The sequence below is a fragment of the Panthera tigris genome, chromosome B4 (assembly GCF_018350195.1).
Source record: "Panthera tigris isolate Pti1 chromosome B4, P.tigris_Pti1_mat1.1, whole genome shotgun sequence".
In the NCBI taxonomy this organism is placed as follows: Eukaryota; Metazoa; Chordata; class Mammalia; order Carnivora; family Felidae; genus Panthera; species Panthera tigris.
In genome coordinates this window covers 127,064,959-127,086,835 of record NC_056666.1, presented here as the reverse complement: position 1 = coordinate 127,086,835, position 21,877 = coordinate 127,064,959, and the positions used below count along the sequence as shown (strand labels likewise).

The following is a 21,877-nucleotide window of genomic DNA, read 5'->3' as shown; positions in this document are numbered from 1 at the left end:
ACAAAGTGGTCTGGGCAGTGTTTTCACACGCTTGTCCTGTGGCTGCCGAGAGGTGCAGTTGACAGGACCCACATTCTCACGGTGGTGTGGAAGGCGGAGCTCAGTAGAGCCTTTCCAGGCATTCTGCCTCCAGGGAGTGAGACCAAGCTGCTGGTGAGCTGCGTTGGATTGCAGAGATCGTCAGCAAAATGCCAGGTCCTCCATGGTCCCCTGGACTGGGGACCCTGGTGTGCCCTCTGATTAAACATTTTCATAGTCTTCTAATGAGGCACATGGACCCCTTTGGCCAAGCAAACAGCTAGTTTTGCCCTAAAGATGAGCTAAGTGTCTCTCTGGATTGATTCTTCATTCTGGGGAGATACTTGCAATAGACCAGAGTGAGAGCTTGTAAGGGGAAAGCCTCACACAAGCGCTCTCTGTGCCCTCTGTGGGCCTATTGCTCTTTCCATGCTGGTGCATCCTCTGCTCTGTTGCCAGATTAACGTCCCGAATTACAGCTTTGATCTCCTTCCTGCTCGGCACCCAAGTCTTGTCTGGGTCTCTTTCTCTTAGAGAATGAAAGTCATGGATCTTAAGAGGTCACACACGCTGGCTCAGCCTTCCGTTAGGACTTTAATTTTTTCTTTTTATCCTCCCTATTCCTGGCATGCAGGAGGTGTCCACCAAATGCAGCAGTGTGATCAACCCAGATAAAACTGTTGTTCCGTCATAGACATGCTGTGTACTTCCCTGCCTCTGTCCCTTTCCTGATTCTGTCACCCCTGCAGAACGCCTTCATCCTCCCATCTTTTCTTACCTGAATGTCTGGTTTAACAGCCACGCAGTCCATGCAAACATCCTAGATTCTCCACCATGGAGAAGTAGCCTCTTCCACTCCTGTAGCTTTTCTGTGTCTCCTTGCAGAGCCATCCCGTACAGTTGCACAGTTGCTCACCACCCAACTCCAAGGGTACCCTTCACTTACTGTCCGTTCAAATGTCTCCCCGGGAGGTGTGCAGTTCCCAAACTTAGCAGTTGTGTGAGGTAGCCCAGTGTTCCGGCCCACCCGTGTTCCAATGTTTATTTAGTTATTTGCGTCCTCTCTGTCTCTGTTTCTGCCAGCCTGATAGCTTCCCGAAGAGAGGAGAGTTCCAGTTCCTGAGTCACCTAAATCCCTGTTATGCCTTACTTGTACTTACTGCTTGACAGCTCTTTGTTGCATGTTTATTCATTCAACTCATTTTGGGGGTTATGGATGGAGGAACTTATTGAAATTACTTCATTTGAAAAGTGATGTAAAGCAGTAGAGAAAATAAGTTCCCCGAGTTAACACTGGTAATGGTGGCCCCATCCACTCAGGGTGTTATAACAAAATACCACAGACGGGGTAGGGCTCATAGACAACAGATGTTGGTTCCTCTCAGTCCTGGAGGCTGGGAATCCAGGGTCAGGCACCAGCGTGGTCTGGCTCTGGGGGGAGCATGCCTTCCTGCTTTTCGGTTACACGTTGCTGACTTCTGTCTGCATCCTATGATGGAAGGAGAGGGGGAGCTCTCTGGGGCCTCTTTTCTAAGGGCGCTAATCCCTTTCAGTGGGACTCTACCCTCACCTGCTTTGGGAGTAGGGCCCAAAGGCCCCACGTCTTGACACCTTCACCTTAGGGGCTAGGGTTTGACATAGGAATTTGAGCAGGCAGGGCACCAACACTCAGACCATACCAGGGGTTAACATACGTTGAAATCTTACACACCAGGCACTTTGCTAAACACCTTATATATACATTATGCTGGGTCACGTGGGTGACTCAGTCAGTTAAGCATCCGACTTCAGCTCAGGTCACCATCTTGTGGTTCATGAGTTTGAACCCCGTGTCAGGCTCTGTGCTGACAGCTCAGAGCCTGGAGCTTGCTGCGGATTCTTCGTTTCCCTCTCTCTGCCCCTCCCCCACTCATTCTCTCTCCCTCTCCCTCTCTCTCTCTCTCTCTCTCTCTGTCTCAAAAATAAATAAACATTAAAAAAATTATATACATTATGTTACTTAGTCTGCACAGTGTGGTATTGTTTACTTACCATTACCATTCTTGATTTGGAGATGAATAGATTGATGCCTAGAAAGATGAAGTGATGTGCTTCTGGGCCTTCAGTTAGCAGTTCGTGCAGCCAGGGCTCCACTCCAGACATTCTGGAGCAGAGCCCCCAGCTCTGAAGCACTGATGTAGACTGCCATTGACTGTTGTTACCATTCTTACGGTAAAGTTAATGGTGGCCTAGAAGGAGGGACGTTGGCTTTCTTTTCCTGTTGCACAAGTGTTTGTTGAGCCCCTGTTATGTGCCAGGCTTTCTGCAGGGCACTGAAGATGGAGGTGAAAACATGGTTTCTGTCCTTGGGGGCCTCGTAGTAGAGACAAGGAGCCACATGTTTGAATAAGTATCGTAGTGCCGTGCTGGGAATGTTAGTCATGTTTTTCGTATGAGATGCCAGGTTAGCAGGATAAAGGTCGAGGGAGGGCTTATAGGAGGTGTCCTGGAGGAAATGACTTAAAAAGGGAAGTTTGAAGGATGAACAGGAATTCGTGGGACCTCTAAGTAGGGGCGAGTATTCCCTGGAGAGCAAGCTGCACATGGAGATACAGATGTGTGGACAGCGTGATCGTGTTGGAACAAACATATGTAGGTTGGTCTGTTTGGTGTTGCCATTCGGTGTCTAAAATTACGCCGTTCCTCTATTGTGGATACAAATGCAAACTGACAGTTACAAAGGCTTACCTTTATCCATTCTGGATGCATAAGTCTCCGTTGTGGCTCCTGTGGGTGGGGGGTGGCCGTGCCAACACTGAGGGCTAAATGGACCCATGTGTCTTCCCAGTGACTCTGATGAGCTGCCTCTCACTTGGCCTTCAGGCAAGTCACTGGCTGATAAACATGCCCCCGCCACTGGCATCAGTCCTCCCTCAGGCCACCTGGTAGCTTCTTATGGGGAAGCTTCTTAGGGCTTCCAGGGAATGTTGTAGGGCAGGTGTGCCCCTTCCCCTTGACTATAGGTAGTTTATGGGCAAATTTGTACTTTTCAGGCAATGGGTCCCTGTGGAGAAATTCTGCAGTGCTGATTGGGTCTTGTATTCATTTATTCTGTTTGTCACCCTTGAGCACCTGTTATGTAGATGGTGGGTTGGCCTTGGATAATAATTGCCTTTGGGTCCAGACTCATCCATTCAGCTCCATCTGGCTTTACCACCCTCATCTTAAACGTGGTGCCTCCAATCCCAAACCCATCATCTTCCTCCAATATACCTTTCTTCTCCTATCCCCTGTCCTGGAGATATCACCACCAACCCAGGAACCTCAGTGTCCCCTTCTGCTTCTTTTTCTCCATTTCCCCCCATATCTAAGATCTCTTTTCCTAAAATCCCTCTAGATTCAGCTCCCTTATTCTTCTTCCCCAGACTCAGTCCTACTCAGATCCTCATTTCACATTCACCTAGTCCCGTCTTCCAAATGATGTGTCCACCTTGGTTCCCCTTATCTGTCTACTTTCCATCACCCATCCATCCATTCAGTTCATTTATTGAACTCTTCCTGCATTCCATGCACAGAGCTACATCATAAGGTGATCCACTTGAACGTGACTGGCACAATCCTTGACCTCCCTAAGCTCACAGTCATGTGAGGATCTAGACAGGTAAACAGGTGATCAAAACCTAAGGGTGGCTACATGGCACTAAGATGGCTTTTCGTTGGGAAGGCCCCTGACCCAGTCATGGGTAGTCAGGGAAGGACTCTAGGAGAAAATGGTGGTAGACCTCAGAACTGAAGGCTGGATAAGAGATAGATGCTGACTGGGCAGCGTGAATGGTGGGAGAGGAGAGGGCCAGACCATGAGATTTCCAACAGCAGCGATGGTGTGTCTTACCTTGTCCCCAGCATCCTTCTCATCTCCCGGTAAGTAGTAGGTGCTCAATAAGTAGTTATCAAAGGAGCAAATGCAAGAAGGTTTCTTACAGAGCAAACCGAATATGCAAAGGCCTAGGTGAAGACAGCATGGGAGCATGGGAATCTGAGGGAGGGTCTAGAGCAGGGCTGGGGAGAGGCTGCACGGGGGGCCAAGAGCTGAAATCAGTCATGTTGCTACCACGCCTCACTGATGAAGTCTGGACTCTTTAACTGGGCGTTCACTGCACTTCCTGCACTTTGTCCTCCTTTGCTCTGACCCTTGGGTCCCAGCTAACCGCTTGTCCCCACATACTCCTGGCATGCCCCTCGGCTCTGGCCATAGTCTCCTGTTACTCTCCTTGGATTGTGTCCCCCTCTCCCTTTGCTTCCTTTCAAACCCCTTTATCTTTTGAGGTATTGCTCCCCCAACTCTTCCTTGTACTCCTGAGCCAGTCAGAATTAGCCCTTCTTTTTCTTTACTCCCATAGAACATTGTGTTCTATTGTGGTTGTTACCAACGTTATGTTCCACCTTGTGTTTGTATTTAATTGTGGATCCTCCGTCCCTCTAAAGACTATGAGCTCCTTGAAGTCAGGGGGACCAGGTCATTCTCATCTTTAGATTTCCCAAAGGTGCTCATGCATAGTGTTACAATTTATGCTGCTGTTTTTACTAGCTCGATAGTATTTATGAGAGTAGTCCTCCTGGATTGAACTATGGCTTTGTGCCTGGTACTTTCTCAAGAGAACATATCTGCTATTTATTGTCCTATCTGTGTTTATTATTGATATGCATCATATATTATACTTATCGACACAGTAGCCCGATAAGGAGATGTTTCTCAACGTTTTACAGAATGAAGCAGCAGCAGTGAAGAAATAGAAGTGACATGCTCAGAATCCCCACTAATACATACCACAGTTGGGACTTGAACCCGTTTCTGGTTGACTCCGGAAGCTTTTCCCATGTGTAATGCTAGTTTGTATTTTGGGTACTGCCTCAGTAATGGCTGGTTGATGGAGGTGGAACAAAGAAAAGCTGTAGGAATGTTAAGTGAGGGTAAGCTGACATTCAGTGATGGGAGCCCCTGGTGATGCCGTCTTGGATGCCTAGGTTTCTTTTAGAGAGGAGCAAGCAGAAAACAGAACTCAGAATCTTCCCAGTTGCGTTCAGCCAGTCCAGAGACCCTTCTCTGTCCATGTGCTTCTGAAACCAATGCAGATACCGTTTGACCAAATTGTTACATATGCTTAAGATTTCTGGAAACACAAATATACTAGTAACAGGTATGCTGGTTGGCTTGGATGGAGCGTCACCAATGATTTTACCCTCTCTGAAATCCTGAGGTTGCGTGAGATGCCTTCTCTCCTTTTTAGCGCTGGGTTGGTAACGTGCCTGACTGACTTTCACAGCTGCTGTGAAATTGGTAAGCATGTGATTCTGTGGCTGGAACTCTCCCTGCTGACCCGTCTTCTCCCCGCTTCCTACAGACGGAACCCTCTCCACTTCCACCTCATCGCCGACTCCATCGCAGAGCAGATCCTGGCGACGCTCTTCCAGACGTGGATGGTGCCCGCCGTACGTGTAGACTTCTACAATGCGGACGAGCTCAAGGTACAGGCGGGAGGGGAGAGGTGGCCCCCTCAGCTCCTCATGCTGGAAGCTTTTCCTGGTTGTGGTTCAGCAGACTGGCAGGGGAGGAAATCTCAGCTTTCAACTGGAAACATCCAGAGTATAATGAAGGTTGTTTGCCACCCGCATCAGATTTGACTGCGGAAAGCATTAGAGCAACCACGTCCTCAGCACAGAATCCATGTTGGTCTGTGCGGTTCTGGCCACCAGGGCTTTCTTTAGAGGTGGAGGCCATTGGCCTGGTGGTGGCCGTTCTAGAGAATTCTGCTCCCCAGTGAGGTCAGTGCTGAACTCAGAGTCAGATGGGCCCGGGTTGTAATTCGTATGTTGTCATTTACTGGTCATAAGATAGAAAGCAAATAACTTAGACCTTTGCTTTGTCTGTTTCTCATCAGTGAAAAGGTGATTATAATATCAACCTCAATTGGATAATTAATAGGCAAAAATGAGAGAATGTGTGTCAATGTGCTTTAAAAGATTATGCTGAATAAATAGCACAGACTGTGTTGGACTGGAGGGTTTCACCAAACGAGACTCATTTGGTCATGCCATTTCCTTGCTTAGAATCCATCTGTTGTGCCACATTGTTGCATCAGGACTGAGATTCACGGTCTCACTAAGAAGTCCTGCTTCTGGCTCTTGACTCTTCTTCCAGTCCCATACTCCGCTCTAAGAAACCACCTCTGGTCCCTGCTGGCTCTCCCGTGTTGGAGCCTTTGCTGATGGTGTTCCTTCTATCTGGCCTGCCCTTGCACCTGCCTTTTCACAACTCCTCCTCACCCTGCAGGACGCTGCGGCGTTGGCACCTCCTCCGAGAACCTTCCCTGACCTCTCCAGAAAAGAGGAAGATGTTCTCTATTCAGGTGTCTGCCTACCGCTTTAGTTTAGAACCTTCTTAATGGGGGAGGGGGCGGGGAGGACGTCTTACTCCTTTCTAATTTCTAGTGCACAGTTGGTACCCTGCAATGCTTGTGGATTTAACAAATTGCTGTTGTTAGAGGAACATGTAACTTTGCAGAAATATGTTGATGTTCTATCTCCAGTCACCTTGGGAAGGACTAAACACCTAGGCATGAGGCAGATTCGAGCAAATTGCTTGTTCCAAACCTCATAAAGCCATTATCTTTTCATTTCGGAGCCATAACATTTTAAATAGATCACAGAGATGCCGGCCGGAGTTTCTGATTTTCCCATATTTCAGGCTCTGAGGTTGATCGAGATGTTCAGAATTTAGCATTTGGGGATTGTCGTGGTAATTTGTGTGCCATTCCAATCTATTCTGAGCTAAAATTGATTAACACTCTTAAAAGGGAAAAACAGAATTTAGCAAATTGCTGCACTAATTAAGGTGAAAGCAAGCCTCTCTGTCTCCCAGGGTCTAAGCGCCAACACAGTGGGGAAAAGCAGCGGGAGGGGAGGCACAGCGCCTGGTGCTCACGGATGCTCCTGCCTCCTTCTTCGTTCTCCTTTTTGGGACTATCCTGTGCCATGTCCCTTGTAAGCCTGTACACCCTACTCTTTAAGAAAACACAAAAGTAGATGAACAAAACCCCAGGTTCATATCCTCACTTGCCATTGAAGAACCATCTGATTTGGGTCCTGAGCCCTGGCTCGATCAGGGCCGGCCACCAAGTCAGAGCCTGAACAAGATAATTCCTATGAAGGCCCCGCGGTGCCTGAAATGCAAGTTCTTGAAAATGCCCCATACACTCCCCTTTGCAGCCAAGGCAACATAGGATTAAAATACTCTGGATTATATGGCCTGTTAGGAAACCTGTGGACCATTGGGAAACTGAAGGAGTAAGGCAAGGAGTATAGCAAGGGCTATAATCTCCTGGGGACGCAGGGCTTCCCTGAGGTCTTGAACGAGATGGGGGAAGGAGGGTTGGTGCTCTGACTCTCCCATGACCACTTTAATCCAGGTGGACCTGTTGTTTATTACTTTATATACCGGATTTTTATCCATTTGAATTGGTGATTCCATGGCTTAAAAAATAGGAATAAAAACAAAAAACAAAAACAATCTGATGTGTTCCAAAGGATGCTGTCTTCAGTGTCCTGTCCTCTAGTGTGACCTTTGCTCCCAGCTACACTGTGCAAGGTCCTGAACACCTGCATTTTATCTCCCTACCAGTTAGCACCCATCTCCCACCATCCTGTATCCCATGAGACTCTTGTCCGAATCCTGTAAGGACAATGGGTGTGAAACCATTTTGTACACATAATTTGGCCATAATTGATGATCACAGTAATAATGATTTATGCATAATCCAGCTCTGCAAACCCTAAACCGTGATCTGCCTACTCCCTGCAGCCTGAGCATCTCTTGGCTGTAGCACCATTATCTGTCTGCTTAGCTGCACCCCCAGAACCAAGAGTTCGTCTTTGACAGCCCCTCTTCCTCACCGTGTGTCTGTCCACTCCACATCCTAGCTGGTCTTCCGTCTCCCCTGCCACCATCCCACTCTGAGCTCTTGTGACCTCTCCCTAACACAACAGCAGTCTCTGTCCAGACTAGTCTTTTCCCCTCTGCTCTGCTCACTCCGCCTCCCCCAAATGTATTCTCCATCAGTAGCGTGAGTTGGATTTCCCAACGGCATGCCCAACCATGCCATCCCCTTTCCTGTGGATAAAACCTTCCATGGTTTCCCCATGCTCCTGAGATCAAGACCACAGTCCTGGGTGGCATCTCCTTGGGCTTTCTGGCTCCTGCCTCCCTCCATTAGATTATCACGTCTGCTCTGCTTGTTCCCTCCCACCAGGGGGCCGCTGCACTGGTTATTTTTCTGTCTGTTAACCTCTGTCCCCCAGCCTGCCTCCTCTTTCCCATTGCTGGTTAATTCCGTGTTCTTTTGCTTAAGCTACATTTACGTTGAGAAATCTTCCCTGCCTTCATAATCTCATAGGGGTTCCTTTGTTATAGGTTCTCATAGGGTCTCCTACGTTTCTTCAGTAAACTCATCCCTGTGTGCTCTTTCATGCCTTTGTGTAGTAAGCTGGTAAATGTCCTCTTCCCCAGATAGTTGGCTCCAAAGCGCCGAGATCACGTCTGCTTCTCATCACCCTGCTGTCTTCAGTGCCTCGTGTGATGCCTGGCCTATGAAAATATTTGCAAAATGATGATATACAATAAGCTCAGTGCTGGTTCCCAAGAGTAATAAAGCCATTAGAAAGGGGTTTCTTTATCACTGTCAGGGCTCACCACATTCGTGAGGCCCGTTGTGCCTTGGGCCACGGGCGGGCCGCCAGATATTTGTCTACCAGTGACCCTGCAGTGTCATAAATATGGCAGCTCCATCTGTGCTGCCCCGTGTAAAGTCCCAAGAGCATCCCTGGGGACAGGTGAGTGTCTTTCCATGAATGCATTAAAACACCATCCATTACCTGATGTTAGCAAAGGAGGAAGAATAGGAAGGGAAGGGACGTGTGCTGTGTTCTGTAGTTCAGGAAGCGTGTCAGATGGCACCCTCAGCAGACACACACGATGGCCTCCCTGATCTGATGCCGAGAAATCGCTTTGTACAGCTGTTGGAAATGGCATTTCTCAGAAATACTCCTGCGGGCCCCTTATTATATCCGTTAGTGCTGGAGAATGGACTAAGAGGGAAGAGGAAATTTATGAGAGATTGGTGCATGATTAAAAATGAACTGTGGGAAATTCGCAGTGGACTGGTATGCTTCTCTCAGTAATGACCAATTAGTGTAGATTTGCAAATAGTGATCACTCAGCTTGCTTGTCTCTGTGGCCTGTGAAATGCTCATTGGTCTTCCTGATGTTTACAGGGCCCATTCATTTCCAGCCTCCAAGTCCCCATGTCAACAGGCTACCAGGACTGAGTGCGTCTTTGTGCCCCGATCTCCACTCAAGACATGCAGCTCCTTTCAACAGAGGAGAGAGGAGCAGGAGGTGGGGGGTTGGGGGGGGGGGCTTATTTTTGTGTAGAGCTTTGTAGATGGCGGCATGCCGTCACTCACTCCTCGCAACAGCCCTGTGGGGTGGACTGAGAAGTTTTATTACCTCCATCTCACAGATAATTTATAAATTGAAGCCCGGAGTTGAGGAGTATTTGCCTAAGATCAGGCATCTAATGAATGCCAAGGCTGCTGTTTAACTTTTCCCTTTCCAAATGAAATGAGATGAGATACGGGATTGTATAATTCAGTAGACACGGAGGTGGAGCAGATCCGAAAAGGAGGAGGGAGGCATGGGCTGCAGCCGCTGCGGAATGAAATTGCCACTGTTGGGTTGCACTTGAACACAGAATTCTTGCTTTCGGTGCCTCTGGACCCCATAGCCTGCAGTGTGACAGGTGTTATTGATGGGACACTTTGTTTCTTGTGTTTTGTGTGGTTCTTTCATAGAATGCTCAGAACTATGTGGAACAGGTGCTATTATTACCCCCACTATGCAGACTAGGAACCTGAGGCTTAGGGAGGTTAACCCCAAGTCATGTATGCACCTCATACATGGCAGAGCCAGAATTAAAACTCAGAACTACCTGATTCCAAAACCTGTGCTCCCCAGTGTTGAATTTCCTTCTCTGTAGCCAACTTTTAAGCTGGGACCCTGTGATTGTGTCTACACAAGGGTCCTCTAAGCTGTCAGTGGAGGTTTTTTTTCTGGTTGTTCCTGAAGAACAAATGTTAAGCATGACCCCTCTGTTAAATGCCTACTGGGGTGGGTGGGGGGGCACCCGGGTGGCTCAGTCGGTTGAGCATCTGACTCTGGCTCAAGTCATGATCTCGCAGTTCGTGTGTTCGAGCCCCGCATCGGAGTCTGTGCTGACAGCTCAGAGCCTGGAGCCTGCTTCAGATTCTGTGTCTCCCTCTCTCTTTGCCCCTCCCCTGCTCATGCTCTGTGTCTCTCTCAAAAGTAAATAAAACCTTTAAAAAAATTAAAAAAAAAAAAAAAAAGGCCTACTGGGACTGGAGCTTCCTGCTGAGGATAAAAAGACACCCCACCAACAATGCTGCTGAGGTTCGGGGCAGCCCTATCACTTGCACCCAAGGATTATTTTCTAAACGAAGTAGTCACTACCTTGGACGGTTTGCCTTAAATCAGCAATATATATCTTGTCAATTTTCAGAGAAGACCTTACCTACGTACCAGCTTTGATCTTGCCCCACTTGGCTCAGAAAGTCACCCCCATGCCATCAACTGGGGTGAGGATGATCCCGAGCTAGCAACGAGAAGCTTCTGGGGTAGGGGCTGTTTCATGATTCACCTGTCCAGTCGAGGGTCATGATTTATCTCCTTTTCTCTTAGGCCTGATGCCTGCTTGTTACCAACATCAGAAAGATTATGAAGTGGGATTCAGGATGATGGTTACAGAAAATATTGATGGCTGACTCTTAACAATCAGCTTCCTACATAGGAGATCTGCCAGTCTCCAAACAGCTGGTTGACTTGCTCTGTCACCCCAAAGCATGGAATCCATGCTTTTCTTGGAGCCACTTTTGACCAGGTTTTGTCCGAAAAGCTGGGCAACAGAGATAAAAGTTACAGGCCTTACCCTCTTGGTTCTCACAGTCTAGTGGGGCAGGCACATGAGTTAACAGACAATGATATACACACTTGCATTTGGTCTTTATTAATGCTCAGGACCAATGAGGGAATCAAAAAGATAAAAGATTTCAGTACAGCACAAGGCGAATATTTCTAATAGAGTTTCTAAATATGGAACAAGGTCCTTTGGGAGGTAATGGTCTCTTATCTCTGGAAGTATTCAAAAGCAGAAGATTAATGACCATTTATATAGAATATTACAGAAGAAAGTGGAAGGTTATGCCCGATGAATGCCAAGTTCCTTCCTAATTAAGATTCTATGATTCTCAGAAGGGGACAGGCCCCGCTCATTAGGACACCCCATTATTTAAAGAAATATTTGCCTGTGTATAAAGTGAATTGTACAACTCACACAGAAAGATTCTTTTCTAACGCAGATTATAATTTGTTGGTTGCTTACAATTTTCCATGTGTAATATTTAAAAGCCAAAGACTAGCATTCTAAATACATTTTCAGATGCATTTCAATTATCCACGTCCATCCTATGATCTCACCTTTGCTACACAAAGGCCAGAGGTCCATTGCTGGCCTTACGGAACCAACCCTTATATTCACAAACCACATGAATAATCCAGGGCCCAAGCAAGACAATAAAGAGAATGGGAAAATGGTAACTTTTCCATACCTGAACATAAGATTTAACCTCTGCCAGCCCTCCTATATAACATGAGACTCAGAGAGAAGGAACAAGAACAGATTTTAGAGGTTAATCATAGCCTTTCAAATATATGAAAGGGAAAGGGAAAACATAGAATTTTTGAGTGCCCACAATGTGCCAAGCACTGTGCTTTCCATTACGAGACCTCATTTCCTGCATTTAATCTTCACCAATAAAGGGGAGCTAGAGGTAACAATCTTAAAAGACAGTTAACCAATGTATGTTACTCTGGGTATTGCCGTATATTACAGAAGCCACGCAAGTCAATCCCAAACATCACACATACCTTACTTCATTCCTTACTCTTCTGCAGGGCATCTTAGAGCAGATCATATCCTCCATGAGACATGTCCCAGCATGTCTGTCTTTGCTCTGCAGGCAGAGTCTAACTGGAACCTGCTCCAGCCCCATGGGGGTATTTGGAGACTGCACGTGAAGTTCAACTATTGCCGAGTGCAGTCCCTTCGAACTACATCCCAGGTTCCACAGTCCAAACGTCCAGACCCAATTTGGGGAAGAGACTGTGTTAGGAAGAATCACATGTGAGATCCTGGACAATTCTTAACCACCGCCCGCCCCCCCCCCCCAACCCTGGGCCTCATCTATCTAAAAACAGTAGCTATTTTTATTGGGCTTCTTTCTAACCCTGAAACCCTATGATTTCCAGTTTGCATGAGTGCCTCCTAAGTGAAAATGTCCATCATCTGGAAGCACATCTTCCTAGGAAACAGGTAGGGAAGTGTAGGTAGCAGTTTATCCACCCCCCGTGAGAAGAACAATATAAGCTTGTCTCCCACTGGACAGCAGGGTGCGGTTATCTAAAGAGAGCCTCTGCAGTACTCCACAAACACCAGCACAAAGGCAAACGCTTTTGTCACTTAAATATACCTTGTGACATTTTTGTGTAATACATGGTTTCCAAGTTGTTGCCTTCCTTGAATGTGCTGACTTTTGTCTCTGTCTTGTCCACCATTCTCTGTGGTCCTTCAGAATACAACAGTTGTGTCAGATCTATGTAGGTGACATGCCCCATCAGGAGCTGTAATTGGCCTGGGCTCAGACCTAAACACATTCAAAGTAATTAAGTGTCCCCATCATGAGTGTCGATCCCTTCCCATTTTCACTGCTGTCCTCTTCTCCTTTGTAATCCATTCCCCCTGATAAAGAAGGAAATGCTTTCTTGTGCCTTATTCTACTGTGTCCTCAAGAATCTCATGCTGTGGAAACAGCACATGTTTTCTTGTGTTAATAAGGAATTTACCAAAGGAATAATCGGAGGCAGAACTGATGCCAGAATCTACTTCTTTGGCTTTGAATACAGTGCTCTTCCCTAGTACTAAAAAATTGTACCTATCCACAGCTTGAGTTAAAAAGCAACATCAGTGATTCCACAATGTGGTGACAGCGATGGATTTTGGAATATAAGCTGGCCCCAAACCAAACCAAGACAAAACAAAATAAAACCAGAGCTATTTGACGAGTGACAGGAATGGGCAGAGTGAACTGAGAATTAGGAAGTTAAGACATTTTCCCAGTGAGAACATGACTCTTCTTCCAAATGTTTTGAAAGAATAAAAGGCTGGACTTGGGGAGTGAAATGTTAGACCCTCAGTGTTTCAGATGAGGTGTATTTTTTGACATGTTACCCTGAGACTGCGTGATGAAAAGTTAATGCAAATTAGGAACTCTAGGAACTTCAAGGCAAGGGTGGTGATGGGTGGTCCATCCATAGGGTGATGAAATCCAAGAAAAATTCTCAAGAAGAGAGAAGAATTCTATGCACACAGATCAAAAAAAGCCCCTACAATTCAGGCAAAATCAGCAACAAGTTGGCCACATCAGGGGACACCCTAGAAACATTATGAGTCATAAGGATTACAAAAAATACAAAAAAATCCTTCCTTTGAGAATAATAATAGCTCTCATTAATAAGAATTGATTATGTGCCAACACAGTAGTTTTACACACATATTATTATTTTATCCCCACAGTAAGCCTTGAGGTTAGTATAATTATTTTCACCCATTTCCAGGTGAGGAAATGGAATCTTCTGAAAGAGACTTGTTGAAATTACTCAGCATTGTGAGCCAGAATACGACTAGAATCTGGCTCTTGAGCAGTGCTGTCTGATAGAGAAATACAATGACAAATCATAGGTATAATTTCAAGTTTTCTGCTGGTCATATTTCCAAGGGCAAAATGAAACCAAGTGAAAGGGATTTTTATAGTAACATTTTACTTAATCCTCTATATCCAAAATATTACCATTTCAACATCAGTATTTTAAAAACTACTATTGAGATATTTCATGTACTTTTTTCCATACGATCTTCAACAGTCAATGTGTATTTCATACATCTCAACCAGGACAGGCTGCATTTCAAGGGCTCAATGGCAACGTACAACTGGTAGCTGTGGAGAAGCAGCAAAACCTGGTTTCTGAGGCTCCGTCGTAACTCCAGGGCAAGGGGTAGAGAGAAACACATCTCTGAAGAGTAAAAGTTCTACATAAGCCTTTTTGTTGGGGTAATAAATGTTCTTAATAAAATGTCTGCCACGCTTTTTGAGCTAGAAAGACAGAGACCTCAGAACACCAGCCACGTTTGCTCACGTATAAAGACAACAGAAAAATGATATTCAATGCAACAGCTCACAAAATACACACCACTGTGTACTTCTGGAGGAAGTGTCATCAGTAATTTGCCAGCCAACCAAAACAGTTATCAAAATGAATATTCAGGAATGAAGAGATCTCATTCTAACGGGGCAGGCAGTGTGTACTGAAAGAAGTTACACATGGAATGATCTGTAAATAATTGTTTTAAGTCAGTTGCAAAGATGACTGCAAATGCCTGAAGTTGTTCTTTAAAACACACACACAAATAACCAGTTCGTTTGGTTGTTGTTCCCTCTTGGGCCTGTGTTGCCCGCCCCGCACCTCCCACCTCTGGCAACCGTCTCTCCTCTATCTTCTCTGGATCTATGAGCTTGGGTTGTTTTTGTTTGTTTGTTTTTGTTTTAAGATTCCCATGTAAGGGAGATTATATCTAATTGTTTTTCTCTGTCTTACTCATTTTACTTATCATAATCCCCTCAGGGGCCATCCATGTTGCCAGATGGTAAGATCTTATTTTTTATGGCCAAACAATACTCTTTTTCTCCTCATCCATCAGTGGACACTTAGGTTGCATCCGTGTCTTGGCTGTTGTAAATGATGGTGTACTGAATACTGAAGTCTGATCAGTCATTTTAAAACAGGTTGGGAGGTGCTGTTGGACTCAAAGCTGCTAAGTGTCTTGTGTTTTGTATAACTCAGGTGGAATTTTGTAACCCTTCTCTCTGATCGTCGAGGAGAGACAAGATGTTTCTGAAAAAAATCAAAGGTGACCACTGGTAAAGTTATAAATAGAATTAAAACTGAGTTGTTGAAGGTGAATATTGCAAGTGAAACAAAGTCTATATAAAGTAGGTAGGGAGCAGAAAAAAATGATGCTGAGCATTAGATATCCGTATGCGGAAAAAATGAACCTTGACCCTCTTCATACCATATACAAAAATTAACTTAAAATGAATCTTACAGCTAAAGATAGGAACTAAAAACAATAGAACTGGTGGTAGGAAAAAAACGGAGGAGAAAATCTTAGAGACCTTAGACTAGGCAAAGATTTCTTAAGTGGAATCTGAAAAAAAGCACAAACTAAAAGAAAAAAATATTGATAAATTGCAGTTCATCTAAACTGATAGTTTTTTTGTTCCGAGACATTAAGAAGAAGATGACAAGCCACAGACTTGGAGAGAAAATTTGCAAAGCATGTGTCTGATGAAAGATGTGTATCTGGAATAAGCAGAGAACTCATACAACAGTAACAAGAAGACAAATGACCCAATTTAAAAACGGGCAGCATATTTTAAGAGACATCACTGAAGAAGACAGGGATAGCCAGCAAATCCCTAAAAAATGCTCAGCATCCTTAGTCACCAGGGAAATGCAAATTAAGGTCATCACAGGATACCACATCACACCCCCTGCAGTGGCTAAGATTAAAAAGACTGACAGTACAAAGTGTTGGTGAGAATGCAGAACAACGGGAACTGTTGTACTTAGCTGACGTGTAAAGTGGTACATCCACTTGGTAAAACAGTTTGTCAGTTTCGTTAGCCATGAGGCGTATGTTACAACCCACCAGTACCACTCCTGGGTATTGATGCAAGAGAAATAAAAACGTGCGCACACAAAAATTTGTCTGTGATTATTCACGTCAGCTTTATTCATAGAACACAAATGTCCATTAGCCAGAGGAAACAGTTGTGATATATCCATTTAATGGAATGTTACTCGGCATTGAATATGATATATATGGCAATATGAGTAAATCTCAAAAGTAGTATGCTGAGTGAAAAAAAACAGACACAAAAGACTACACGTTATATGACTGCATTCGTACAAAATTCTCGAAAGCAAGACAGAAGTTACGAGGAGCCAAAGAGTAGGATCTTTTCAGGATCACCTGAAAAGGGGCTGAGGGGACACAGGGAGAGGGTGATAGAATTGTATAAAGCAATTGTGTGCTGGTTGCAGACTGTATACACTTGTTGAGTTTTTCGTTTTTTTCTTTTTTTTTTAATTTTTTTTAACGTTTATTTATTTTTGAGACAGAGAGACAGATCATGAATGGGGGAGGGGCAGAGAGAGAGGGAGACACAGAATCGGAAGCAGGCTCCAGGCTCTGAGCCATCGGCCCAGAGCCCAACGCGGGGCTCGAACTCACGGACCGCGAGATCGTGACCTGAGCTGAAGTCGGACGCTTAACCGACTGAGCCACCCAGGCGCCCCTGAGTTTTTCGTTTTAAAGGGGTGATTATAACGCATGTAAATTTTTTCTCAAAGCTGAAAAATTATGCACAAGAATACTGTTCCAGAAGCAAAACCAACAAATATACAAGCATGAAACTTCTGTCATTGGAGAAAAACTCAGATGCTTGATTAGATAGCAGTATCTTAACCGTATGTTTACAATCTTAAAGAAATATACGTAAAATAAATCATAAAATTTAAAAATAAAACTTATATTAGGATGTCTCGACATACGAAGAAAAATAGGGTACGAATATGTTAATTTCAGACCATCTCAAATATAAAGTATATTTAATTGAAATTAGTAATTTTAGGTTGACAAGTGTGATATCCATAAGAGGAGATAATAGCCAAGCTGTTTTCCAAGTAGAAAGCTTTCTAATAGAGCAAAAACTGATAGAAATATAGGATATATCGGTAGAGTTTCAACCACTAACAAGGCAAATCATATTGTTAATGACAAAGGCAGTTTTAAGAATATAATCATTATGAGTAGATATCAAAGCTCATATCCATAAAATGGAATAAAAATGGATTTTTGTGTGTTTGTGAAAAAAATTACATAAACTGAGAGCATAAGAAAACCTCATTAAATTCTGAACCATAAAGATTATATAGGCCCCAGTTTTGACTGCAATGAATTAGTCGTACATATCACAAACTTTTAGATGGGGGGCTACAAATACCTGGAAATTAGGGGAAGGTAAAGAATTTTTCTAAATGCTTATTTAATCCAAAAGGAAATAAAACTAAAAATTATAGCCTATTTTGAAAACCACAAAAGAGGAATATTTCACAGTAAAGCTTATGGAGTGTGCTCAAAGCTGTCATTGGAGATGTTTTAATAGCCTTCAGTGCCTTCATTATTCAAACACAAAGATGATGATAAATGAACCTCACATTCCACTCGATAATTTGAACAAGAACAATGGTGTGGACCTAAGGAAAGCAGAAGGAAAATAAAGTTAATAGCAGAAGTCTGTGAAATAAGGAAAATGAAAAACAGAAAGCTAGGATTAAATGTTTGAAAGCTGGTTCTGTGTGTAGGAAATGGCAGTCCTCTGGCAAGTGTAGTAATGAGTGGAGAAAATATTAATACGCTAAACAATAAGATGGGATAGAACAATGTACATGGAAAATGGTAATAAAATAGCAATAGTAGCCGCCATTTATGTGGTACTTCTGTACCAGATACAGTACTAAGTATTTAATGTGGGTTAGCTTTTTTAGTGATCACAACCACTCTTTAAGATTAGTGCTGTTATGATCCCATTGTGCAGATGAGGAACCTGAAACTAGAGACCATTTGGCCAAGACCTATGGTCTAGAAGGGGGTGGAAACAGGATTGGAGCCCTTCAGCCTGATAATGTGTCTGGGTTTTGATTCCTAGAACATAATAACGCTGTAAAATGCCGTGCCTTACATAGGTGTATTTTAGTTGTATATGTAGAATATACATTTTAGTATATACTGTGTGTGTTAGGTACATGTAATATACATGCATGGGATGGATCTCATATGCATACATTGTATGTAATATGGTATATACATATTCTATATGCATATATACTACATATATTTCACTGAGAAGGCTTTGAGGTCATCTAGTTCACCATGTTACCTGAAATAGTGGTCTTCCCTCCTCACCTCCCTCCCCACTGACTGTTTCCTAAATCTCAAGGAAACTCTTCTTGGCCCAACATCGTATTAATGTTTGGGTTCTCAGAGTTGTCATGCCCCTCTGCTTCCTTTTCCCTAACGCTCGCCATTGTATAATTATTTGTTAAACACCTCTCTTGTATGATTATTTGTTAAATGTCCTCAATGCCCAATATTAGTTATAAGTCTGATTCTTCTAACTACAATGTACAGTCCACTTGGATGGACCCCCTCTGTTCTTATCCTGCCTATTTCTACTGTTAGCATAGTGCTTGTGTGTAATTGACTCTAAGTAAATGTTTGAATGAAGGAGTCTTAATAAGAATGCTGAGGCTTTTCCTCCACTCAGCAGGGAGGAGTCCCAGGAACTGTTACTTCTATCAGCTGTGAATATGAAAGGAAAGAGTGATCTCTTATGTTCAGGGTAATTGTCAACCTTTGCTCAAGGAAGAATTTCCAACCTGTAGATAAAAAATGGATTCTGTAGCAAAAGGCATTATTGTGAAATTGAGCATTTGGGAAAAGATCAAATAGGATAATGCCAGATACAAAAAATAAATTTTGGATAGTTTGAAGACTTGGAGAAGCATTAAAACTAGAAGAAAAAATATGAAAATTTTCATTCAAGGGTGAGGAAAATTTGTATATGCCAAAAAGGAATGGGGAAAAAATATAGTCAAAGGAAAACTCTAGTAGATTTAATTGAAATGAAAAAAAAAAAAGGAAAAATTCTGAATGTTAGCAATTGAAACAAATTTAAATGGCAAGTGATAAATTGGTAAAATGATACTTGAAACCCACATAGCATATAACACATAGAGCTCACAAATCAATAGGAAAAATAGACCAGTGGAAAAATGGGTAGAGGATAAGAATAAAGGAATTCACAAAATAAGAAAAACAAATGGTAAGAGGGTGTATGTACTGTTATACAGCACATACGGGGTACTGCTAATGAATTGCTATGCATTCAAAGAAATAGAAAAATAAGATTTTTATATCTAAATGGGAAAGGCTTTAAAAAGATGTATTACCCACTATTGGCAAGTATCCAGTCGGACCGACTCTTGTGAAAATTTCTGTTATAAATGAACATCAGGATAGTGTTATTTTTAATAGTGGGGCAGTACTTATATGCACTATACGCAAGCTATAGGATGCAGAAATTCTCTGTCCTGAGGAAATAGAGGTGTGGAGTCCAAGGATTTCGTAATGGTGTTGTTTATAGTGGCAAAAATTAGACACAACTTAAATCCCAGCAGTGGTGAAAATGTAGATTATGGTACATTTTCACAATGGGATATTTGAAACTTTTCAAAATCTCTCTTTTGATGAGATTTTTATTGGTTTAGTAACAAGGTGGAATGTTACTTGAATCAATGAAAAGGGAAAATACTTGTGGTGTATTTTAAGTTAAAAAAAAAAAAAGACACAAAGCTACCACCCCCCTCACCCCCCCCCCCCCAGTTTAAAGCCATCTGTGTGGTTATATAATTATTGAAAAAGGAAGCACACAGGGCATCATTTAATAGCTTTCCTCTGGGTACAGGGATTCTGGTTCTTTTTTGTCATTGTTGGATTATACAAAATTTATATAGTTAGTTCAGTTTTCAAAAAATTTTTTTCCTTTTGAAAGAAGGGAGGGAGAGAAGGAGAAAAACAAAGAGAAAATAATGACGTCAAGCTAGTAATCAGAGGAGAAACCTTGTTCTCCAGGTGTGGTGAGCAGACGGCATGTTCAAAAGTAGGAGAGCGCACGCACACTGTGGGGTTTGTCTCATCTGCCTGTGAATCGTGGCTGTCAGGGCACCACCATTGCTGTGTCGCAGGTGAGAATCTGGTTGGAAGGACACCCCGGAACTTCTTGGGGCTTTGTGCATATTAGTAAGTCCACCCTCTTTGCTTCAATCATGTCTGAGATGTTCTTGTGGGACAGGTGAAGAAGTATAATGGAGAAGCAGGTCACTAAGGACTTGCCTCCTGCTCTCTTGAGCAGCCCCAGTGACTCTTGGTTGCATTATTTATGTGGTCAGAGTAGAACTGGTTCATCTGTTCTAGACTCACTGTTTTATACTATGACAGTTCCCAAAGAGAAGTTACAGAAGTATGGTTCCCAGTGTTTCACATGATCTCCTATCAATTAGATTGCTTTTGGTATAAGTAAAAGAACTACCCCAGTAAATATGGCTTAAGCAACCTATTCTTTTTCTTACATAGCAAGAAGCCCAAAGATTGGCCATTCCGTGAGAGATGGTAGTTGTCTTGGGGGTTCTCTTGGTCTCCTGGTCACAGAGGCCATAGCAAAATCCAGGAGGCATCTCCTCTCAGGACGTTGGGAAGGAAAAGGAGAGCCGCCGCTGCCTGCTCTCGCTCGCTCTCTCTCTCTCTCTCTCTCTCTCTCTCTCTCTCGCAAGGAAGGAATCTCAAATCTCCCAGCAGACTTCCCCTCAGGTGCATTGGTCAGGATCGTCATGTGTCCATGTGCTGTCTTCAGGGGAGAGGGAAAGTGAGGGTTTCTGTGTGTCTGCATATTTGCAGCCTTTCCGTTAGAGAGCTGGAAGAGCTCTGGGTAGACAAGCAGTAGAGTCTCTCACACTTCCCTTTGCAGGTTTGTTGTGAGAAGAAAATGCATATTTAGGCAGGGATAACCCCTATGTGTGTGTGTGTGTGTGTGTGTGTGTGTGTGTGTGTGTGTGTGTGTGTGTGTGTATTCTTTCTCTACTTGTTCTGAGTTAACTAGTTTGGAGTTTATGATGAGTAACTTCATTGGGATTTCCCAAGGCACTTAGTCTGTACATGGGGAAGTTCCCAGTCCCTCCAGGATCAAGGTAGACAGACTGCCAATGGTTTCCATGTTCTCAGGAGCCCAGGGAGACTGACTGGCTTGGGGAAAGCCTGATGCTAACTCTAATTATTAGGTAGCTGAATTCTCAATTAAGAAGAAGCAACTCAGGTCTGTACCTTGGTATAAGTCAATGAGTAGATAAGGATTTGCTGAATGCACACTATTCCAAGAGAGTGCAGAGATAGAGCAGCTAATATCTTCTCTAGGAATTTAGTGAAAGTGAATAAAAATAGGGAGAGATGCAGTACCAATCAGTTACCAGCTAGATAGCAAGGGATGGCTTCCCAGAAGAAATGGGATTTGGAGCTGGGCCTTGGAGGCTAGTGCGATTTCCAGAAGTGAAGGGGAAAGAGAGGGGCGTTCCCATGCTGGGTACATCATTATCCAGAACATGGTTTGAGGAAGAGGGTGGAGAGAAGGCGTAAGAGCTTTTTATCTTGCTCTGTGAATTAATGACAGGCTTTCACTGCCCTAAGAAGAGAATACCTTTCCCCAAGCAGGACTCCTTTGTCTGCTTATTATCTGCTGAGTTTAGCTATAAAACTTAATACCCTCATCTTTGTGCTTTTTCTGTCAGAAAAGAAAGAAATGCATTTCTTTTATCTGGCTGGCCTTCTGTTTTTCACTTAGGAATGTCAGACCTTTTGATAGTAGAAGAAACGAATAAACTGGTTCACTAAGACTATCACCTAGGACTGCTCAGGATGCCGATAGGAGAAAAGTTTGATTGTTTTTTACCTTTTAGTCTTCA

General features: G+C 43.7%; 1 protein-coding gene across 1 annotated transcript in view; it reads left to right on the top strand.

The window, feature by feature from the left end:
* The window catches only part of LARGE1 (LARGE xylosyl- and glucuronyltransferase 1), a 538,109-nt gene that overhangs the window by 270,635 nt on the left and 245,597 nt on the right, over positions 1 to 21,877 (top strand). Inside the window, exon 5 of the mRNA XM_042993134.1 lies at positions 5,400 to 5,523. Within this exon, the coding sequence (XP_042849068.1) occupies positions 5,400 to 5,523 (124 nt within the window). The remainder of the gene's footprint in view (positions 1 to 5,399; positions 5,524 to 21,877) is intronic.